We start from the raw sequence: 22,816 nt of genomic DNA, 5'->3' as shown, positions 1-22,816 counted from the left end.
TCCCTCTTCCCTTTCTTCCTTTCCTCTCTTCTTGCCGACTTCTTTCCTTTTTTTCCCTTCATTTCTACCTTCCTTCCTCCCTCCCTTCCTGCCACCTGTATTTATTAAAGTACTTGCTATACAGAAACCAGGGCACTAATTATGGAAGATGCAAAAACAAAAACAAAATAACCTCAAGGAGCTTACATTCTAATAAGGGGATACTTCATGCACACAGTTATGCAAACATATGCAAATTAATTTCACAGGGCACTAACAGCTGGGGCAATCAAGAAAGGCCTTGCTTTAGGAAATTGTAGGTGAGAGTTGGTTAAAATTAACCTCAAGGGCAGCCTTGAAGGCAGAAAGGCCTGAACCCTGAAGGAAGCCAAGCATTCTAACAGGCCAAGGTGAGGAGACAATGCATTTCAGGAACAGGGAGACAGCCTATTCAAAGGCGCAGAGGCCGGAGATGGCACTTCAGATCTGGAGAACAGAAAGTAGGCAATTTGTCTGGAACACAGAGCACATCAAGAGGAATGATATGAAATTCCTCTACCTCCAGTCCTCTTAGAAATCACTGGACCTTAGAGGCCTCCAGCTTCATCCTTTTATTTGACAGATGAGGAAGTCACTGAAAAGAGATAAGAGCCAACTTGCCCTAAGTCATCCAGGGAGCTGGTGTCAGAACCAGGACCAGAACAAGTTTCCTCTCTCTACTGATGGGCTAGCCGGCTGCATGGGCTTGTGGGTGTTAGGATAGTGAATTTCTGCTGAAGCCTGTCAGACTGATCATGACATCATAGGATCTCTGCCTTCAAGTATTTAGTTCATAAGAACTAATGGTTATATACAAAAGAACCTCAAAGGCCACCTGGTGGGATGCTTTTGTTTTTACAGATGAGGAAACTGAGACCCAGGGAGTTTAAGTAACCTGTCCAAAGTCAGGCAGGGAGTATAGGACGTAGGTGATGAACCTGGATCTTTTGACTCCAAAGTTAGGGCTTGGCCCAACCCTGCTCATCCCCACACTTCTGCTGTCCTTTCTTTCATAGAGTTCTGGCATTGATAATTGTTACCAGAGGCAATGAGTGGGGGGTTCAAATCCCTTTGGTGGTTCGCTTTGCCAGACTGCCTGTTTAAAACTGCTTGTCTGGCTTACTTTTATGTGAACTTCAAAGTCCTTGAAGATGCTAGGCAAAGGAACCTAAACTACATATCCTTCCTTCTGTTGAAAAAGAGTTCCTTCTGTAAGGGGGGGGGTGGGAAGGGGGGTGGCGCAGTTTTGTTTCCACAGAGTTGAAAGTACTCTTCTTCCTCTCCCTTCCCCCTCAGCTTTAGCAGAATGTAAGTCAAGTGACTGGGTAGAACTAGTTCTAATCAAAGCTCTGGGGTGAAAGGTCAGAGGCTTGTACGCATGCTTAAACAAGCCATTTGAGGATGGCATGACGTAGGCCAATGAAGAGCCTGGCTCGAGATTTGAAGGAAGGGTCTATAGAAGGACTGGCGTCCATCTGAGTCCTTTGTACTCTCCTGTACTCTGTTCAGGGGCAGTACTCGTTTATTCAGACTGAATAAATGTAAAACATAATTAAAGAGCCCCCGACCTCTACCGTTTGGGTGGCGTCCTTTCTCATGAGAAAGAATGATAAATGCCTTTTCTGATTTTGGGCTTGGACTCTGAACTTTTTATCATGTTGTCGAACACACTTCCTTAGCAAGCCACTTGGCTTTCTATCCAAGAGTTTCATCTCTGCCTCACTGAGCCCTTGGCTACTCCATTAATAATAGCTGGGAAGTGGGACTGATAGCCAAGTTAGGGGCAGTCAGGTGTCACACAGGATAAAGAGCTGGAGTCAGGGATATCTGAGTTCGAATCCAACCTCATACACTTCCTAGCTGTGTGACCCTGGGCAAGTCATTTAACCTCTGTTTATCTCAGTTTTCTCTTCTCTAAAGTGGGAATAATGACAGTATCTCCTTCCCAGGGTTGGTGTGAGGACCAAATGAAATAGTAATTATGAAGTGCTTAGCACAGTGCCCATCATATAGTAAACACTATATAAATGTCAGCCATGATGATGACGATGATGATTTTCTTCATCCCTCTCCAGGCTCCAGTCTTTTCTCTCCAGACTATCTCCATCATACTTACTCACCCCAGAAGTTCCCTCTGTCCCTCTCGTCTCTTCCTCTGATTGGCTGGTTGCCCTTGCTACCCCCATTTTAAAGAAAATGCTCAGGCTAGCCATGTCTTCATTCCTCTCCAAGGTTTACTCTTTACTCTATAGACTTTTTCCTCTATGCCTTCTCAGAGTACCTTCTTCCTACCTGCTCCCTTTTTGATTTTTCAGTTCCTTCTATCTTCTCCCATTAGAATGTAAGCTCCTTGTGGCCAGGGACTGTCTTTCCTTTTGCTTGTATTTCTATTTCTGGCACTTAGCACAGTACCTGGCACAGGGTAAATGCTTAATAAATGCTTGTTCACACTAAAATGGTGCAATCTTATTGCAAATATGCTCTCCCCAGGCTTTCTCATTCTATCTATACTATTAATTTTTCAAAATCCTTTTTGGGGGTTCATACCTATAATATCATTGGTATAGAGAACTCCCAGTAAGGAAGCTCACAAGACACCAATGCAGAACGACAATTGTTCTGCTGCTTTTAGTCTTGAGAGCTTCCTGGGGCTATGAGAAGTGAATCACTTGCCTAAGATCTCACAGCTAGGTGAAGCAGTGGATGGAGCACCAGGCCTGGAGTCAGGAAGTTCTGAGTTCAAGTCTAACCTCAGACACTCACTGTCTGTGTGACCCTGGGCAAGTCACTTAACCCTGTTTGCCTTGGTTTCCTCATCTGTAAAATAAGCTGAAGAAAACAAAGAAAACCCCATTGGGGTCACAAAGAATCAGACATGACTGAAACAAGTGAACGACACGGTCACACAGTGTCAGAGACAAAATTCAAATCCCGGTCTCTCAAGTTATAGTCCAGTGTAAGCTGGTTGATCCCAATCAAAGGTTCAGGCTAGGTGGTAGAGGCAGGATCCTATAGAACTGAACTCCTGTGTTGACTTTATTTGCTTGGGGCATTTCTGGTCAGATGAATGAGTTAGGGCTTGGTCCTAGTGGGAACATCACGGGGGAGATCTAAGGGGCTGCCTGTGTCTCCCTGGATACGGTAGAATCATTCCTATTAACTACCACTAGACAAATAACAACAGGTGAGTGTGTAAGTGCTGAAAGCTATTATTAGCTCTCCCTATGATATCAGAGCCTTTATTATGTTGGTAGCCAGTTATTTATATCCTTGGCATTCCTCCAGCTATTCAAAACCATGGCCAGTCTTAAAAAAAAAAACAACAAAAGATACAAGCAGAGCCTTTGCATTTCTATTATTATGATTATAACCTCTGACACCAATTTACTACTGTGTATTAATATAGTGCTTTCTCTTAAGTGTTCTTTTCAGTATAAGACTGAAAGTTTTTTCCCAATGCTACTCAAGATGTGAAAACGGAGATGAAACCAGGTCTCAACTCTTAATGCAATACACCCTTCGCTAAGACCAGCCAGTTTTCATCTTGTATAGACCCAGTGTCATGAAATGCATTTAAACAGAAGAGTTTGTGATATAGGGGTCTGTTTTCCACCTTTCCCACTCCTAGCCCATCACCTTCAAAACTCCTAAAAAAGATGCATAGAAGGGTGGGAGGAGAAAGGAAGGGACTCAGGAGAAGTTCTGGGGGGAAAAGGTTTCCTTTCTATGAATTATTGTACTATGTATGGGTTACAATGACATTTCTGGGCTAAAGACCATGGCCCCTGAATGCACACTGGTCTCCTGTGTATTGTTTACACAGAAGTAGATGACAGTCCCTCGGGCAGAATATCCTTCCACTTCCAGAGTGACTTTCAAGTACCATCAGCTTTACTTACCTCCTCACCATTCTGGCCCATCTCTATCTTGGGGGGGAACAGGGAAAGGGAGCAAGGTGGTTTCCTTCTTGTTGGTTTATTGGCTGGTGGCTGGAGAGGGGGCCGACAGACACACAAGAGAGAAAAAGGGAGAGAGAGAGAGCTAGTTAAGTAACAAAGAGGAAGAGGAAGGAAGGGAAACCCATCCCATAGGGTATCCAGGGATATCTTCAGCTAGTGCAGGATTCCTCTTGAGAGAGGATGGGAGAGAGGCAGAGGATCAGGCATCCCTGGGAGTTCCCAGGATTTATATTTCTATATAAAGTCCTATTTAACTATCTAGCCATTTTAAACTTTCATCTCTTCTTTCTCGTCACTTTCCTGCTGATGGAATTCCCTCTTTTTCCTCCGCTTGAGATCCATCCATTTTTAACAACAGCTCAAGAAAATACAGAAGGTGACCCCCTTCTAAGTGATAGCTGGCTCCTTGTGTCATTACCATTTCAATCACCCTTATGACAACTCCACCAGGGCTAGAAATTATCAACCCATTTTCTACATGGGAATATACAAGAGCAGTGACAAACTGATGTGTCTTGTGTCAAACCTTCTGTCTTTTAGCTTCCATGCCCCTGTTCCCCATTCTTTCAATGAGCCCCCAGACTATAGTGAGCCTACCATTTCTTCCATTGCAGAGTATCATGAACTAGTGTAAATTAAACGCAAATTGTTCCAGGGTTGGCATATCCCATCTCAAAAGCTCAGCCCTAGAAAGGCTGAATCTCCTATTCACACCCACTGGTCTCTCCCTCTCTCTAAGATCACTTCCTTTCTCGAGCTTCACTGACTCCCTAACTTCCTATAAAGCAGCCTCTCTTTGGCCTTTTGCTCATCACTAAATTCCCAGTGCTTCAGCAGCTGTTTCCCTTGCACTTCCTGCTTGGCCTACATAGCATGGTTACCAGCCCCAGATTTCCTAGACAGAAGGCCCTTCTGGAGAGAACAAGGGGGAGGTTTTGGTTAGTACTATGTAAATATTAATTGATGTTGAGGATGAGAATGAAGATAGAAATGACTCTGCCTTAAAACGAATCCAATTTTCCATTCCCCCAGTAGACATATGTGATTCACTGTCTGCACAACATTTTCTATGTCTCTTCCCCAACAGGGTCACTAGGATCACACACCAGACATGCATCCACAGTCTTTGGATTCAGATTAAACTCCTTCCTGGGTTCTCTTCTCATCTCAGAGACTTCCTCGTCTCCTCTTCACCTCCTCTCCTACTTAGATCACACTGGCCTTGACTCTTCCTTCTCCCACCAAAGATGCCATATTTCCGAATTATAAATTAATTACTCCTCACTTACCTCCTTAGCTGAGACGGCTGCTGCCTGTTCTCTGAATCGGCCTGCGAGCTGAGCCACAGATGGGGATGCTGAGTTGTCGACACCGGCATTAGTGTCTGCCGGTCTTTCCTACGAAATTAAAAAGAAACAAAAGCTTAATCAAGTATGCACTGCATTCTTACTATGTGCCCAGTCCTGGGGGAGATACCAATAGCATGTAAAGCATGGTCTCTACCCTCAGGATTCTTACAGTTTAGTTGGGGGGGAGATTACTGACGAATTTTGTTAACATTTTCAAAATGTTTTAGAGGTACTGTATGTGACGACTGACGTACCGACCTCCCTGTCACTATCCACAGATTTACCCTGAACTCCATTTTTAAAATGGAAGTACACCAAAATGGGTTTGAAGCTAAAATCAATCAACAATAGGAGAAATAAATGTGAATTATTTACTATTAACTATTAACTACAGTACATGCATAACAACATAAAGTAATAGGCCAGGTGCTCAGAAATGCTCACTAAACTTGGTCCAAAAATTCTGGAAAGGACTTCAGAATTATGCTGAAAAAAAAGGGGGGAGGGACCAAAATGTCCATATTTTATTTTTTAGCACAGAGATCCCAGTGCTAGGCATATATTCCAAAGACAGGTAGGAGAATCTTAGACATCAATTGATAGATAATCAATAAATGTTTATTAAGTGCCTACTATGTGCCAGGCACTGTACTAAGCACTGGGGATACAAAAAGAGGCAAAAGACAGTCTCTGCCCTCAAGGACCTTATAAAATATTCATAGCAGCATTTTTTTGTGGCAAAAAAAGAAAAAGTAACAAGGTAGATATCCACTGAGTGGAAGTAAAAAACTATGCTGACGAATATAATGGAATATTGCCACGTTATTTTAAATGATGATTATGAAGAATTCGGAGAAGAATCTGAAGACTTCTATGAACTGACGAAAAGTGAAGTAAGCAAAACCAAGAAAACAATATATAAAAGATAATAATTTAAACAGAAAAAAGGTAAACAATTTTAAAATAAAACAAATATAATCTTTAAAAAGAGAGAAATGGTCCTCAATGACACTCATGATAAAAAATATACAGAATGAGAATGGCAAACAGAATCCACTCAGGTAATTCGCAGGCTAATTTTTGAGAGGCAGTGGTTTACTACTACTAATCACTCTCCACTGAGTGCACACCTTGACTTGGAGTCAGGAAGACCTGGGATCAAATCCTGCTTCTGATGCTGATTAGCTTTGTGACCCCTGATAAATCAACCTTTCAGAACCTGAGTTTCCTCATATGTAAAATGGAGGCAGTAATTGTCCTTACCTCACTGGGTTGTTTGTGAATATCAAATGTTACTTGCTTTGCAAGGCTTAAAGCATTCTCTAAGGGTATGTTATGACTATTACTCCTAAAATTAGGACTTGCTCCTTTTCCTACTAACCTCCGTTTGATCTATGGGCTATAATTCCATAGGCCTTTCTTCTCTGTGTATCTTACATAGAACTTTTCTTTCCCTCTCTGTCTCTCATCAACATGGGCCACAACTATTTATTGAGGAAATTATGGTCCTATTCTTCAATCATCAAAGAGGCTATTTTTAGATGTTTCGCCCTAGAACTATGCTACCATACCATTGACTCCTCTTGTGACTGTCAGCAAATTGCTTAACCTTTCTAGGTCTCGGGCTCCTCATCTGTAAAATGAAGGGGCTGGACTAGATGACCTGTAAAGGATGATCAATATAAGCCAGTATGGAAGGGTTCATTAAGAACAAGTCACATTGAACTAATCCCATCTTTTCTTTGTGGTCCTAAGCGATGCAGTGGACTTTGAACTGGGAAGACCTGAATTCAAATCTAGCCTCAGATATTTCCTAACTGTATGATCCTTGGCAAGTCACTTAACCTCTGTTGCCTTAGTTTTTTATCTGTAAGATGGGTGATAATGATAACACCTGCCATTCAGGGCTGTTGTGAGAATTGAGACTGTATCTTTAAAATGCTTTGCCAACCTTAGAGTGATATATGAATATTAAGCTATTATAATTATGATTATCCAAGATGACCAAGGTAGTATGTAGTGGAGCCAGAATTTGGACCCAGATTCTCTGATTCCAAATCCATAACTCATTCCCAAGTACTGGGCTGCCTCCATGTCTGTTAAATGGCCACTCCTGAGATAGCTTCTGTGATGATGACGGTGATGAGCTTTGCACATCGGAGAAATTACAAAGACACAATTTCCTTACAAACAAGATGGAAAAGCATGGACTCCATGATAATACAATTAAGTGAGTTTGGAACTGGAGAAATAACTGGACCAAATTAGAATGCTAATTAATGGCCTAATGTCAGCCTTTCCAATCTGCAATGAAAAGATTCATGCACCTAGTCATCTCCTAGGACTTGGTTGACATTTTAAATACTACATCTGTAAATGTTTCTTAAAGTCAATAGAGTTAATCATTCCCCATCTTATAGAATCCTGGTCCTGGCTGAGAAAGAGATGCCCTAGTAAGATACATCAGTTGTTTTTTCTCTTCTAGTCACAAATTCCCCCCAAATTCAACTTAATTAATTTCTTACTTACTTAACATCACCAGCATAATTAGTACTGTGCCTCGGTGACAGAAGATGGAGACTTGTGAAAGCTATGGTCCATCCTTCCAGGAGCTTAAGATCTCGTTGAGGAGATCAGATATATCTATCTTAAAACTGTTCTAGAAGTATGTAAAGCAATACATGATTAAGTGTTGTTATTCAGTTGTGTCTGACTCTTCTGATCCCATTTGGGGTTTTCTTGGTAGAGATACTAAAGTAGTTTACCATTTCCTTCTACAGCCCATTTTACAGATGAGGAAACTGAGGCAAACAGGATTAAATAGCTTGCCCAGAGTCACACAGCTAGTAAGTATCTGTGGGCAGATCTGGACTTAGAAAGAGGAATCTTCCTGATTCGAGGTCCAGCCCTATCCACTGCACTACCTAGCTGCCCCAACATGATTAAATACCAAAACATATAATTCAAACAACAGATACTATGGGATGTCAAATGAGGGAAACAACTTCCTTAGCTCTGCTACTCTGCCCCTTCATAGCTAGGAGAACCCATCAATCTCCCCTATTCCTCTTCCCCATCACTCCTTTAAATGTTGCTCCATTAATGGACTTTCTTACCCACTCTGCAAGCTGCCTCACTTACGCCCTCTCTCCCAAAGGAAGGCCTTAGGTTCTGCCTCATTGGAGGTTTTAATCAAAGGCTAGATGACCACTTGCCAAATGTGCTGAAATGGGAATTCTTTTGTCAGGTTCCAGTTGGACTTGATGGTCACGGAGGTTCCTTTCTGCTCTGAAATTCTGGGATTTGTATCAAAATTCAAAAACAAAAAATAAAAGCCATCCTTCACAATAGAACTATAAACTAATAGCATTCATACCTCATAACAATCCAGTGAAGTGGATGTGTAGGTGGTGCTAGTCCCATTTTACAGATATGATTATTGAGACTAGTAGATAGAAAAGCAGGAATTTCAACCAGACTCCAAGTCCCACTACATGACAAAGCAGGAGGTTGTCTAACATTCATAGAGCTAGAAGAGATCGGTTTGCCCAGGTAGTCAAGCCAAGGATATTTCAAACCCCTATTAGTGCAGCTGCCTCTGGGTCTAAGCACAACACCTGTTTAAATATCCTCACACACCAAATTAGGAAATCCAGAGATTAATATCCTATCCTCTCAGAACAAGAAGGGGAATTGATGGAGTGAGGAGGGTATGCTTAGTTGAGCTTCCCCCTGGCTAGGGCACTAGACAGATCAGTCTGTCCATCTCTCTGACTCCTTGCCTGTCTACTAGATCTGCTAGCCTCCTTCTATTATTACTCACATAGTGCTGGCAATGCATTTACCTCTGCCTCAAAGGCGCCAATCATTAGTAGCTTGGGAAGGCTCATTCAGCTAAAAATATATTCTGTAAGAGAATCCAAAGCTCCTCCCCCACTTCCCCTTCTTTGAAGCTGACGTTGGTGGGTGGCTAGATGGGAAGGAGAGAGAGAACCATGGGACCTGTGGAAGTCACTACAGCTACAAAGACAGGACATGGAGGATGACAGATTAGAGGAAGAGATCTCTAGATATTGGAGAATCGTAGACCATAAGACTCGGAAACGATGTTAGTGACCAACCCCTCATTCCACAGATATGATGAGTCTCAGAGAAGTTAAGTGAGTGAAATAACTTACATGATAACTCGCTAAGTGGCAGAGAAAGGAATCACAGACTCCCAGAATTTCAGAGCCAGAGGAGACCTCGTTGTTTAGTCACTTAGCTATGCCTCACTCTTCACGACCCCATTTGGGGTTTTCTTGGCACAGACGCTGGAGTGGTTTGCCATTTCCTTCTCCAGCTCACTTTACAGATGAGGAAACTGAGGCAAACAGGGTTAAGTGACTTGCCCAGAGTTACATAGCTAGGAAGTATCTGAGGTCATATTTGAACTCAGGTCCTCCCAGCTCTAGGCCCAGTGCTCTACCCACTGCACCAGGGGACCTCGGCAGCCACCTAATCTAATTCATATTCCAAAAAGAATTTTCTTTCTATGATACATCCGCTAAATGGTCACCCAGACTTTCCTTGAAGACGTATAGAGGCTGTCCATTCCACTTTCACATGGCTCTCATCATTAAGAAGTTGTTGGATTTTTTTCCCCTGACAATGAGCCTAAGTTTGATCTTTGCCTGTTGTACCCATTACTCCACAAGGAAGACCTCCACCACCTCCCTTGTCTCAAGCAAGCTATTTGACATCAAAAATAGAACTCTGAGGGGATGACCTATAGAACAATATGCTAGAGATAGAAGGGCCTTTGAAATAATCTAGTAGAATCGTTGTTTAGTCATGTCTGACTCTACGTGACCTCAAGGCAAGGATACTGGAGTGGTTTTATGGATAAAGAACTGAGGAAAATAGAAGTGACTTGCCCAGCGTTACACATCTAGTAAGCGTCTGGGGCCATATTTGAACTCAGGTCTTTCCGACTCCAGGTCTTGTGCTCTATCTACTACACCATGTATCTGCCTCAGTAGAAGCATTATATTACTAATGTAATGTACTAATAATGCTATGCAATAGTATTAATGTTACTAATTAAGAAAATGAGGCCCAGAGAGGTTGGGACTTTGCCAAACTTATGTCTTCTGAGTCCAAGTCCACTATTCTTTCCACATCATGATAGAGCGTGGAGACAACTCCTTCAATTATGCCACATAGCTGCTTTTCTCTTCTCTTCCCTCATCACATTTGCTTTCTTAGAATTTAGCAAGTGATTCTTCTTTAGCACTGGCCAGGGTCTCCACAACAATTCTTATTGCTCAACCCTAACAAATTCATTCCTGTCTTACTATCCTATATGGTCAACAACTATAATTATTGCCATTTTCCTGCTGGGTATGTTAAGGTGCAGAGAGAACAAGCGATTTGCCAAAAACCACATAGTGAAGGCAGAGAGAGTAGGGGGTAAATCTCAGAATTCTTGATTACTAGTCCTCTGCTAACCTATCCACACAGTCACTTCTTTTTCACCTCTTTTGATATAGTGGTATGGGGGAGATGCAAGGTCCTTGGTACTACCTTCGACTAATAGAATGGTGTTCTTGGCTTCCTGACTCTGCAGTCTGCTTAACCCTGACAGGCACACATAGTTAACTGTGATATGCAGACTTAGTCTCATGCCATATTCTCATCTTGGTCAATGGAGATCAAATGAGTTCTCACAAAGCTTCCTGTTCCTGGCTTCTAGACTTCAAAACTATGCTGTCTCATCCTGGAACTTGCCACAGAGCCTGGAGCCTCCTCATCCTGGTATGTCCAACTATCCATGTGGCCTTCTCAACCTGGAATATCCCTCTGTAAGACTTGCCCTGTTCTTCCATTGGTGATTTCCTCCTAGATCCTCCATTTTTTGTAAGGGCCCAGGCTAGTCTCCACTCCCCTCCTGGCCTTGTTCTTAGCTTTGAGACTTCAGAATCATGCTCCTGAACCAGGGACCTCCTAGATCAGGGACCAGGGTTGTTGTTTTTTTTGCTTCCCTTTGTATGTGCCTTCTTCCATTAGAATATAAGTTCCTCGAGGGCAAAGATTGTGTTTCTTTTTGCTTGTATTGGTATCCCTAGCACTTTGTGCAATTCCTGGCACACAATAATTGCTTAATAAATGCCTCTTTCCTCCCTTTTTCCTTCCTTTCTTCTTTCGTTCCTTCCTTCATCCCTCTTTTTCTCCCTCCCTTCTCTTCCTTCCTTCCTTTCTTCCTTTCCTTCCTTCCTTCCTTCGCCCCTTTTCTCCCTTCTTTCCTTCCCTCCTTTCTTCCTTCCCTCCCTCCTTCCCTCCTTCTCTCCCTCCATCCTTTCCTTCCTTCCTTCTTTCTTTCCTTCCTTGGCCAAAATTGAATCTGCACTGATACTCATCTTCTTGCTCTGATCTTTGTATTTCTTATTCATATAATCTATATTTCTTGCTCATGATATCACAAAAACAGAGTACAATGGAAAGAACATTGGCTTTATAGTCAAAGACTACAGTTCAAACCCTGGCCTCGCCATGTCACCTATGTGATATTAGGCAAGTCACATAACCTTTGGACCCCAATTTCCTTGTCTGTAAAAGGAAATGAGGGCTTGGACTGGTTGACCCCTAAAGTCTCTTTCAATTCCAGATCTATGATTCTATGTTTCTATGTATGACTCTTAGTGGCTAAGTATCTCACCCTTGATCCCATTATCCCAGTAGCAGAGTCTCATGGGTGTTGCTAGCTATTCCTGATGCTTATGGTTTCCCATTCAAATTTTTGCTGATTGCCTGCTTGGATCTTGACCAATCATTTCCCCCATTTCTGTTTGTATTGATATCCCAGATCTTAGACTCTATCTTGATTTTGATTCATGGGTCATGGGGTTCAAGGGATGTTTACATCCTGCCTATCCTTTTTCCTTGGACAGATTTCCTGGTCTCAGATTTGCTTTGTAGACTCATGTTTCTTTGTCCTTCCCTAGCCATGTTCCTATTTTTATGTCTTTGTGACCCTACAGTTTTTCTTCAGTTCAAAGCCTTGGCTTTCCTTGTCTAGCCCAGCCTATTGCTACCCCCGTCATCTCATGACAACTGGCTTGAAACCTTCCCTTTCCTCCGTCTTGTATCAGCCTGTATTTGTAGAAACCTGATGAAAATAACCTCCAAAATGTACTCTTGTTTTTTATGCTTTCTTTTGAAAACTGTGGAGCCCTTGTGTCCAGACTGAACAGAACCTGCCAGAAATCCCTGCCATAAAGCTTCAAGAAGAGTTAGATGTTGTGGTCTTTCCAAATACTAGCATCTTTGTTCTTGAGCTGGGGTCCAATCCTTACCATACTGCCCTGGCTCCAACTCCTTCTTCCCCACCCTTCATCTTGGCTCTAGGCCTGGGCTTTTGGTACAGTCTCCAGGCCACAGTGATGCATGAGAAGGTCTCTCAGGCTGTAGCTGAGGGTGGAGTCTTGGAGAAGGAACACTCATAAATGGTACTCAGAGATGATGGATGAGTGCCCTAGGACAGAAAAAAGGCCCATTGCATCCCCTGTAACCATTCATAGAGACTAAATCCTGAGGGTACTGGGGTTTGCTCTCTTTTTGCTTCCCCAGTCTGATGACTTAGAGTAATAGTATTGGGAGAGAACTTCAATGGCTATTTGGACTCCCCAGACTCTTTTAGAAAGAACACTGCTTAAATCAGCATTCCAGGTCATCTGTGTATAAGGCCTTGTGGCTCTAAAATTCTATTACTACTGATGGGAAATTCTTCCACATAGCTAATCTAAATGAATAGGATCACAGGGCTGAAGATTTAGAAGCAGAAAGTACCTTAGACATTGTCTAATTCCCTCATTTTATAGATGAGGATTCTAAAAAGTTTCTCTTGTAGTAGATCATGTTTTTTCTCTTATTCTGGTATAGGAGATTATTCACAACCAAAAGACTTCCCCTTCACGAGATTCTCCCCCAAACTTTGGCTCAGGGGTCATATTATCAATCTAATACCCCTTCCTACTCATGGATGGGAAGAAATATCTTGTCCTTTAGCATTGCTGGGCAGCTGGAGTGGAGAAAGGAAGGAGGAAGGGAGGAGGAAAGAATTAAGAGAGAAAGGCAGGAAACAGGCTAGGCTCAGGGGAACACTGGACAATAGTTCACAAAGAGTCAGAAAAACTCCCAAATCTCCATGTCAGCTCTCATTTTCTGGTTTTTGGGGGTCTGAAAATGACTAATTCTTGTCCTCCTATGCCCCCTTTCCTTCATCCTAATAACTAATAAAAGTTATTATAACTAACGTAATTATAACTAATATAAATAACTAATATAAGTCTCCGGCTCCCACAAAAGAAGACCCTGGAAAATGTGACCTTCTGTGGACTTCTTTCCTATGAGCACAGTCTACAATTTGACCAGTTCACCAGGCAGCGTTGTCTCCTTACCTCTGTGGCCCTTCAGGATGCAACTCTCCAAGCAGAAAGACACTTATCTTTGTAACGGCAACCACACTGGCATACCCAGGATGGCTGCTAGTGCAGGTTCTTTTATCTGCTTTACTAGGAAAGCACCTTAAAAGGGGTGAAGGATCTTCTTTAATTAAACAGAAAAAATACAGAGAAGACAAATAAAAGACCAAGAGACTGCTGCCTGAATCAAAACAATACTGCTACATATACTTTACATTAACCACCGGACCAAGATAGCCTTTACCTCTGAGTAAATAGGGCCACTCAGAGTCTTGACAAGGGAATCACAAGATCCTTCTTGTAAGCGAGCCTCCAAAGCAAAATCTCACCTCTCAGAATACATACTCTTTCAGCTAATAGGCTCAGTGCCTAATTAGAAATTAACAAAAGGTGTGTAAGCTCTCCTACAAGCAAGCAAGCTTCCTTTAATAGGCTCCACACAAGGCTTATTGATGGGCGGGGAAGATCTTATTCCCCATTAACCCTACAATCTTGTTCAGGGAGTGTTCTTAAATTATGGCTCATGATGCCTAGTTAGAGTTCAAAGTTCCTCCGAAGTGGTCCACAGGTTAGTCCAAAATATTAGGGAGTAAATTCTAGCATCTAGAGGAGGTTCCTGGACAGCCTAGCTTCAGTTCCCTTAATGTGTTCAAAATCATCAGGCCCAGCCAAATTTCATCCCATGGCACTAAAAGTGACTTGTGAATGTGATTGCTGAGCTATTGGAGATCATGGAGAAACTATGGAGAATAGAAGGGGCATTGTTGCTATTGATATAGGCAAATAACACTGTGAAGAACTTTAAAAGCTAAACAGAAGAGTTAATATTTTAGTCTAGAAATTATAGGGAGCCATGGGAGTTTATCATATAAAGGGCTGGGGGGAAGGGTGCAACACGGTCAATCTGGGTTAAAGGGAAATCACTCTGGCAGCTCTATGGAGGATGAAGTAGATGAGGAGACGCTTAAAGCCCGGGGACTAGTCAGGAGGCCATGGTAATGGTCCATGTGAGCATGATGAAGGTCTGAGCTTACAGAGTAACCGGGTGAGTGGGGAAGATGGGAGGGCTGTTGTGGAAGTAGAAACAGTAAGATGTGACAACTGGTTGGATATATGGGATGAGGAAGAGCGAGGAATCGAAAATGACAACATTAAAAACTTGGGAGCCAGGAATGACGGTGCCCACTACAAAAATAGGAATATGAGAAAAAACTTCACGGGATCATAGATTTGGGAGTTGGAAGGAATGTTAGCGACCATCTCATCCAGCCCCCTCATTTTACAGATGGGGAAACTGAGGCCCAGAGAGGTTATGACTAGCCCAAAGTAAAATGGAAAGTCTGGTATTTGACCCCAGGTCCTCTGACTCCAAATACAATACTTTTCCCATTGGACTCCTTCATAACACTGAGCTATATTCGTAATATACCTAAACTTAAGGATGCAGCAGTCACTGATCTCACAGTCTCTTCTCACCTCTAACTAGAATCTAAACCCTGCCCCTGCTCACACCTATCCTGTTTCTTTACTCTTCCAGTGAGAAAAAAGAGAGTCAGGTAGCCAGGAAATCAGCAAGGTCAAGAGGCGCTCCTCCAAGGTAGGCTTTTTTTTTTTTTCCTTTTCCCTAGCAAGAATTCAGAATAAGTAACAACTACAATAAAGGCAGCTAGGGGACTTCAGCGGATAGAATGCTGGGCCTGAAGTCAGGAAGACTCATCTTTGTGAGTTCAAATCTGGCTTCAGATGTTTACTAGCTATGTGACCCTGGACAAGTCACTTAACCCTGTTGGTCTCAGTTTCTTCATCTGTAGAATGAGCAGGAGAAGGAAATAGCACAGCACTCCAATGTCTCTGCCGAGAAAAGCTGGAGAGTAGGACATGGCTGATGTGACTAAATGAAACAACAATAATAATACTCTACTACCACCACCACCACCAGCATCATCACTACTACTAGTACCACCACCACCATCACTACTACTACTACTACTACTACTACTACCACCAGTACCACTACCACCACCACTACAACTACTAGTACTAGTACTACTATCTCATATATATGCATATATATGTATATATGTGCATATATGTAAGCAAGGCAAGAGGTCCGTGGAGTCTCTTGTCTTGACAATAATTTTAGTGGATCAAAAATATGAGAGCTCCTGGTTTAGTGAACAGGTCATTGGAGAAGCAGTCAAAAACCACATGTGACCTTAAGTGTCTCACTGCCTGGGGTGAGTCATTTCATCTCTGCAGCCCAGTAGAAAACTTGCTGGTCTCTGAATTGGGATACCTGGGTTTGTTTGCTCGCTGATTCTATTCCTTCTTAGCTATGTGACACTGGGTAAAAGTTTTCATCTTTTTTAGAGCTCCAGCTTCCAATGCAGTCTATAAACCTTAAAGGGCTATATAATCATAAGCTATTGTTATTATCTGTAAGATGTGGGTAATAATCCTACCTATATCAGAGGGTTGTTGGAAATAAACCATTTTATCTTTATAGAAATTGTGAGCTTTTATTTCCTTTTCCCTAGTGGAGGTTCAGAAAGCTTTCGGGTTCCCTGGAGACAGGGTGTGTGTGTGTGTGTGTGTGTGTGTGTGTGTGTGTGTGTGTGTGTATGTGTTTCCTCGTTTCCCAGGGCAGCTAGGTGGCACAGTGAATAGAGGACTGGCTTGGAATCAGGAAGACTTATCTTCATGAGTTCAAATCTGGCCTCAGACACTTACTATAGCTGTGTGACCTTGGGCAAGTCACTTAACTCTATTTGCCTCAGTTTTCTTATCTGTAAAATGAGCCGGAGAAAGAAATGACAAACTACTCCAGTATCTTTGCCAGGAAAATCCCAAATGAGGTCACAAAGAGTCAGACATGACTCAAAATAACTAAACAACAAAAACAAAATTCCCCATCTCACCCATGCTGAAGTACAAAGATTACTCAGGGACTTGATGCCACCACTGCTGAGCATAGGAAGCTTTGGCTTAATGTGAATATCCAGTTAATATAGTCCACTGCAGCCCAGAATTCCCAACCTCAAGAGACCAGCCAGTTTCAGTCTCCCTGGTAGCTGAGCTTACAGACATGTATCTCCATGACAGGCAACTCAGGTACAGTCTACAAAGACCAGGCTATGTTATATTCCATGCTAGTCCTATAATACCCAGAGAGTAGTGCAGAAAGCCTTCTCAATTCTTCAGTCATCTCCATGGTATTTCAAAAGAAAGAAATATGCCTTCCCCCCTTATTCAGAAATGTTTCATTGGCTGTCCCCACCTCCATGATTGAAATGCCCTCCCTTCTCCCTTCCACCTACTGGCTTCCTCCAGGAATGTTCTACCTCCTGCTAGAGTCCTCTCCTGGTCCCTCAGCTTTGCTCTGTTCTAATGCCTTCCCTCTGAGATTCCCTTGCATCTATCCTGTATTTACCTTGTACGTCCACAGTTATTTAAAGGCTATCTCCCCCATTAAACAGGGATTGTGTTTTTGCCTTTCTCTGCATCCTTAGTGCTTAGCACAGTGCCTGGCACATAGTAGGTGCTTCTTCTTCTGGCTGGGGGCAGATATCGGCCTGAGACTGGGGTGGAAAGCCCATAAATGATGGTTGTTGAGCAGCTTCACTTATAAGGTAGAAAGAAGAATTGGAGCTACTCCCACAAATAAACAATAGATTTAGTGAAGTGTGCCCCTTGTCTCCTGTGGTTTCAGTATAGGATCCTTTTCTTTTTTTTTTTCATTTCCTTCCGTAACTATACACCCATTTTAAAAGTCAAAGAGGAAATGGAGCCTAAAACCCTGCAGAAGTCTGAATCTCTATTCAAATCGTTAGATGGATTTTGAAGCAGCTAGGTGGCCCAGTGGACAGGGCATTGGGCTCGCAGTCAGGAAAACCCGAGCTCAAATCCAGCCTTGGACACTTAGGAGCTCTGTGACCCTGGGCAAGTCATTTGACCTTTGTGTGAGGAGCAAAAGAGTTAATATTTGTAAAGCACTTTGTACAGTGCCAGGCCCATGGAAGGCACAATTGAAATGCTCCCTATTATTATTACAGATATGTCTTAGATGAAGAGGCAGAGCCAACCAGTGATTACTGAGGAGCCGATCATCCGTTTTATGGACTCTTCAGCCTTTCCTCTTCTCCTGGTTTCTCTCTCTTTTCCTCCCTCTAGTCCATTTGTTGACCATTTCCATAGCTGGTTGATGCCCTCCATCAGAGGGTGTGCAGGGGGAGAGAGAAGATCAAATTCAAGTTTTGAGACTTGTGAGCTGCTCAGGTTTTAAAAAAGTAAAAAAAAAATTGGTGGGGAAGGTTGGGAGGGCGATAGCTTGGTAGAGTGAGGAGAAATGCTGGATTTAGAGTGAAAAGGCTTGGGTTTGAATGGTGCAGTGGATAAAAAACTGGGCCTGGAGTGAGGAAGACCTGAGTTCAGATCTGACCTCAGACCCTTAGTAGCTGTGTGACCCTGAGCAAGTCACTTAATCCTGTTTGCCTCAGTTTCCTCATCTGTAAAATGAGCTGGAGAAGGAAATGGCAAAACACTCCAGTATCTTAGCCAAGAAAACCCCAGATGGTGACTGAAATGACTGAACAAGAAGTCTGCCAGTTATTAGCTGTATGACTTCAGATAAGGCGCTTAGTTTCTCCAACTGTAATATGAAAGTGTTAGGCAAAAATATCTCTAAAATTTCTTTCATATATAAATCCAGTGATTCTGTGAGGTTGTCTTGATTCTGGCTCTAATATTTAGTAGTTGCATGATCATCGCCAAATTACTTAATCTATTTGACTTTATTTACCTCATCTGTAAAGTGGGGACAGTAACATTTGTACTAGCTACATCATAAGAGTATTGTAAGAAAATCACTTCGCAAATCTAAAAATTCTATATAATATGAATTATTGAGTTATTGATGATGAAGATATGGACTAAATGTGGGGGTTTGGATTATTTATATTTCATTCACCTAAACCAATGTAGGAAATCAATGGCTCTCAAGGTAATTTCAAAACCCTTTTTCCCCTTTCTCTGCTCTCCTTACCTGCTTCCTCCCTCCCCACCCTTGCCCCCATTAATTGAATAATAAACCTAGCCTTCTGCATGCTTGGGTGGCATGAATTTAAGGATACCAATCCCTAGGTATCACCCATCCTGCCCTTTGGGGAGATTGTGGTAATAAGTGATGTCATGAGCTTTCTTTGGGTGACCTTGGTTGGACAAGATAAATCAACTCTGGGCTTCCTTTTCCTCTTTCGTAAAATGAAGAATTTTAAGTAGGTGATACCTAATTTCTCTTCCAATTCTTAATCTATGACCCTATGGTTTGCCTCTGTGATATGACTGCCCCTTGATTTAATAAATGTAAACACATTTGGTGTCTGTGCATTTGAATGTGAGATTGTATGTGTGTGTGCACGCGTGTGTGTGCGTGTGTGTGTGTGTGTGTGAGTGCATGTGCACGCACGTGTGGGTACAGGGCTAGGTTGGTGACATTTGTCCTTCAGGCCACAGGAAGCCAAGATCACAGCATTCTAAGATTAGAACAAGGAGGCCAAGGGGCTGAGGCCATCTCCACTGTCAGCTGCAGTCTCTCAGGTTACATGCAGTTTCACAACAGGAGAATCCATTTTTTGGGTTACTCTCCTTCTCTCAGTAATGACAGTGCATTCCTTGGCAGGCCTCTGATTCTGCTGCGAGGGCTCCAAACAAGGCACCCACCAGAATCCTCCATGCTCATTCATTTATTCTTTTATCTGGCCAAAATTTACCACCCATCCACAAAATACAAAGCACTGTGCAATATAAAGAAATATAAGACTTTGAACAGAAAGACTTCTCTAGCATGAATCCTATGTTTGTGCCAGTCACAAATCTGTCAGCCACCATACTGCCAGTACGTGTAGTCCCCTCCCTGAGTAGATGAAAGTTGTTGGCTCCTGGAACTTTGGACCAATCTATGTGCTTGATCTTTTAAATAACTTGGGAGAAACTTTTGGCCTTCAGTTTGATAGACTTATTTGTCCAGTGAATTGCACTTGGGTTTTTGTCTGTCGTATATTAAATTTGGCAGTGGATGTATCACTATAATTCCATCCAATAAGGCATTAAGAGGTTTTGGTATCAGCTTATACTAATAATGGCATTCTAGATCAGAGATATCAAACATGGGGACAGCATGTGACTTATAACACTCCTATGCTGGACAGAAATCAGAGATTAAAAGATTAAAAGGAAATGTTTAATAAAATATATAAAAATACATTAGGACATAGGTAATGTTAATCTGTAGTTTTCTAAGTCAATGAAACTCCAGGGATCTGTTTCTTTTTGTTTGACAGTACTAATGTAGATGATGAAATGACTATCAATCTCACAATTCTTCAGCTATTCTAGGGAGAGCAGATCTACAGGGAAGTTATTTATGGAGGTAGCTACACTTGGTCTACTTTTTCAAGATTTTTTCTTTATCACAATTGGTAACCAATTGAAAACAATTGGTAACAATTGAAAACCAATACTGTACGTTTATACTAGAGAAAGCTCATAATGAATAGGATTAAAGGAACTATCCCAACACATATGCTCAACTTTATAGGTAAAAGATTGATTCTGTAGGAATTAGGAGGTACTATTCCCTCTCTACTCCCATTTCACCAGTTCCCACAAAGTGAAATCCTAGAGTTAAACTACTCACAGTGCTAATATGGCTCCTTATAATTTTTTAAAATAAAATTATTGAGCATTTATTTTCCCTCTCCTCCATCTCCACCTGTTAGTGGAAAAAAATAGCAAAGAAAAACAAAACCCTTGTAACAAATAAACATGCATAGTCAAGCAAAAAAATTCCCATACTGGCCATGTCTAAAAATGTGTCTCATTCTGTAAATGTAGTCCATTAGCTCTCTGTCAAGATGGAGCAACTTATAAATTGTAATGCAGCCTTGCTAGTAAAGCTGTGAATGTATATTGTTTGTCATTAATCCTCGAAACTGTATCAACGTCCAGCTTATTACTTGGATTGCCTCAGGTTCAGGCAAGTTAGAATGCCTTGTTATGCATCAACAAAACAGAAATATGCACCTTTTAAAAAAAGTTCCTCTTTGCCCATAAAAGAACTTACAACCTAACTGGAGTCTCAAGACATATGATGTGTGACTAAGAAGTGAGGAGAACGTTCTATAAACAATCCATTACTTTATTGCTGTAACTTGTGCTAACAACTGACATTTATATAGTGGAAGGGTCTGTAGTCAAGACATTATGAAGGACAAGAAGAGAAGTGGCTAAGATTAAGGCATTACAAAGCACTTTCCTCACCCCAATCTAAGGAGGATGATCCCCGGTTTACAAATGAGGAAAATGAGGATCAGAGATATTAGGTGAATTGCACATAGTTACACAACTAGTTAAGGATCTGAGGCAGAATTCTAACCCAAGTCTCCTGACCCCAAGTCCATTTGTCTTTCCACTTATCCAGCTATACACACTCATTAGATTGTGAAATCCTCCAAGGGGAGGGACTATCTTTTGCCTTTCTTTGTATCCCTAGCACTTAGTACAGTGCCTGGCACATAGTAGGTACTTAATAAAGGGACTGGTTGACTAAATGCCAAGATAAGGCAATGTGCTGCTACAATGTATTAGATTATAAGTGTTATGAAGACAGGGACTATATAATTTCTCTTTGTATCTTTATCACCTGGCACAATGCCTTGTATATATAGTGGACATTTAATATTTGTTGAATTGAATATAAGATTAAGTGTCAAAGAAGAGTGAGAAATCACTATGGCCTAAAGTGGTAAGGAGAGGTGTGGTGCATGACTTGAGCTAGCTTTTCAAGGATAGGAAGGATCTGGATAGGCAGAAGGGACATAGAATTTCAGGATGGGGACACAGCATGAGCAAAAGTTTGGAGGTGGAAATGAGCAAGCCATTTTGGAGAGCAATAAGGATGCTGACTCAGCAGATTTGTGTTGGCGAGTTGTGTAAAATAAATGTTTACCTTCCCCGGCCTCTCTTAATTCTATTGCCTTTCCTCTGTTAGTTATCCTACTTGTCCTGTATGTAGCTTGCTTTGTATACATTTGTTGGCATGTTGTCTCTCCTTTTAGATTGTAAGCTGCTTGAGGGCATCAACAGTCTTTTGCCTCTTTTTGTATCCCCTAGAACCAAGCACAGTGCTTAGCATATATAATAGGCACTTAATAAATGTTTGTCAATTGGTTGGTTGGTTGATGATGGTGACCCTGATTGTGGGGAACCTTCAATGCCAGGTTGTATGAATCAGTCAGTCAAGTCAGTCAGTCAACAAACATGTATTAAGCATCTATGATGTGTTAAACACTGTGCTAAGTGCTGCTGTCTTGTAGGAAGTGCTCAGCCATAGAATACTGAAGTACATTCACGCTTTAGGGCTGCCACACTTTAGGAATTTTTTATATGACATTCTGGGGCCATAATTCAGAATGATCACATCCATCTTGCAAATGAATAAACCGAAATACAGCAGAGATTGGGGAACTTGTCTGGAACCAAGGATATCACTGGCTCCTCCATGACCAGAATTCCTTGAGAGTCCAAATTCCCAGATCCATCCCTTCCCCAACTAAACTTTGTTTCTTTACAGTATTGGCCTCTTAAAAACAGCAGGAATTTGGGGGTTCTGGTGTGCTAAGGCATTCAGTTGAACGGTGATCCTGGTGAGAAAAATCGGGTTCTAGATAAGATTAAACTTGATAGCTATTTATTTTATCCCTGGAGAAGGGATAAATTTAGTATATATATTACATATATATATATATATTTAATATATAATTTAAAATAAAATAAAATTGCTCAGTCCTTGGTTTGTTTATAAACACTGATTTGACTATTGGTACTCATAAATATGAACTCTTTGGCCAGAGAAAAATGAATTGACATATTTTTAGAAGAGTTAATTGACATGAATATTGGCATTCTAGTCACGAATGAAACCAGAAGATGAAAGAAAGCTGCTTACACATTCTCTTAGAGATGCAAAGGA

General features: G+C 41.7%; 1 protein-coding gene across 2 annotated transcripts in view; it reads right to left on the bottom strand.

Moving 5' to 3' along the window:
- Positions 1–22,816, bottom strand: part of RCSD1 (RCSD domain containing 1) — an 88,830-nt gene that overhangs the window by 15,318 nt on the left and 50,696 nt on the right. Inside the window, exons 2-3 of one of the 2 annotated variants that reach the window (XM_036757474.1) lie at positions 5,267–5,374; positions 3,918–4,007 (exon numbers count right to left, since the gene is read on the bottom strand). In XM_036757474.1, coding sequence (XP_036613369.1) covers positions 3,918–4,007; positions 5,267–5,374 — 198 coding nt within the window. The remainder of the gene's footprint in view (positions 1–3,917; positions 4,008–5,266; positions 5,375–22,816) is intronic. The other variant, XM_036757475.1, reaches the window with a different exon arrangement.

Source organism: Trichosurus vulpecula, chromosome 4, assembly GCF_011100635.1.
Source record: "Trichosurus vulpecula isolate mTriVul1 chromosome 4, mTriVul1.pri, whole genome shotgun sequence".
Taxonomy (NCBI): domain Eukaryota; kingdom Metazoa; phylum Chordata; class Mammalia; order Diprotodontia; family Phalangeridae; genus Trichosurus; species Trichosurus vulpecula.
This window is presented reverse-complemented; position numbering and strand designations above follow the sequence as displayed.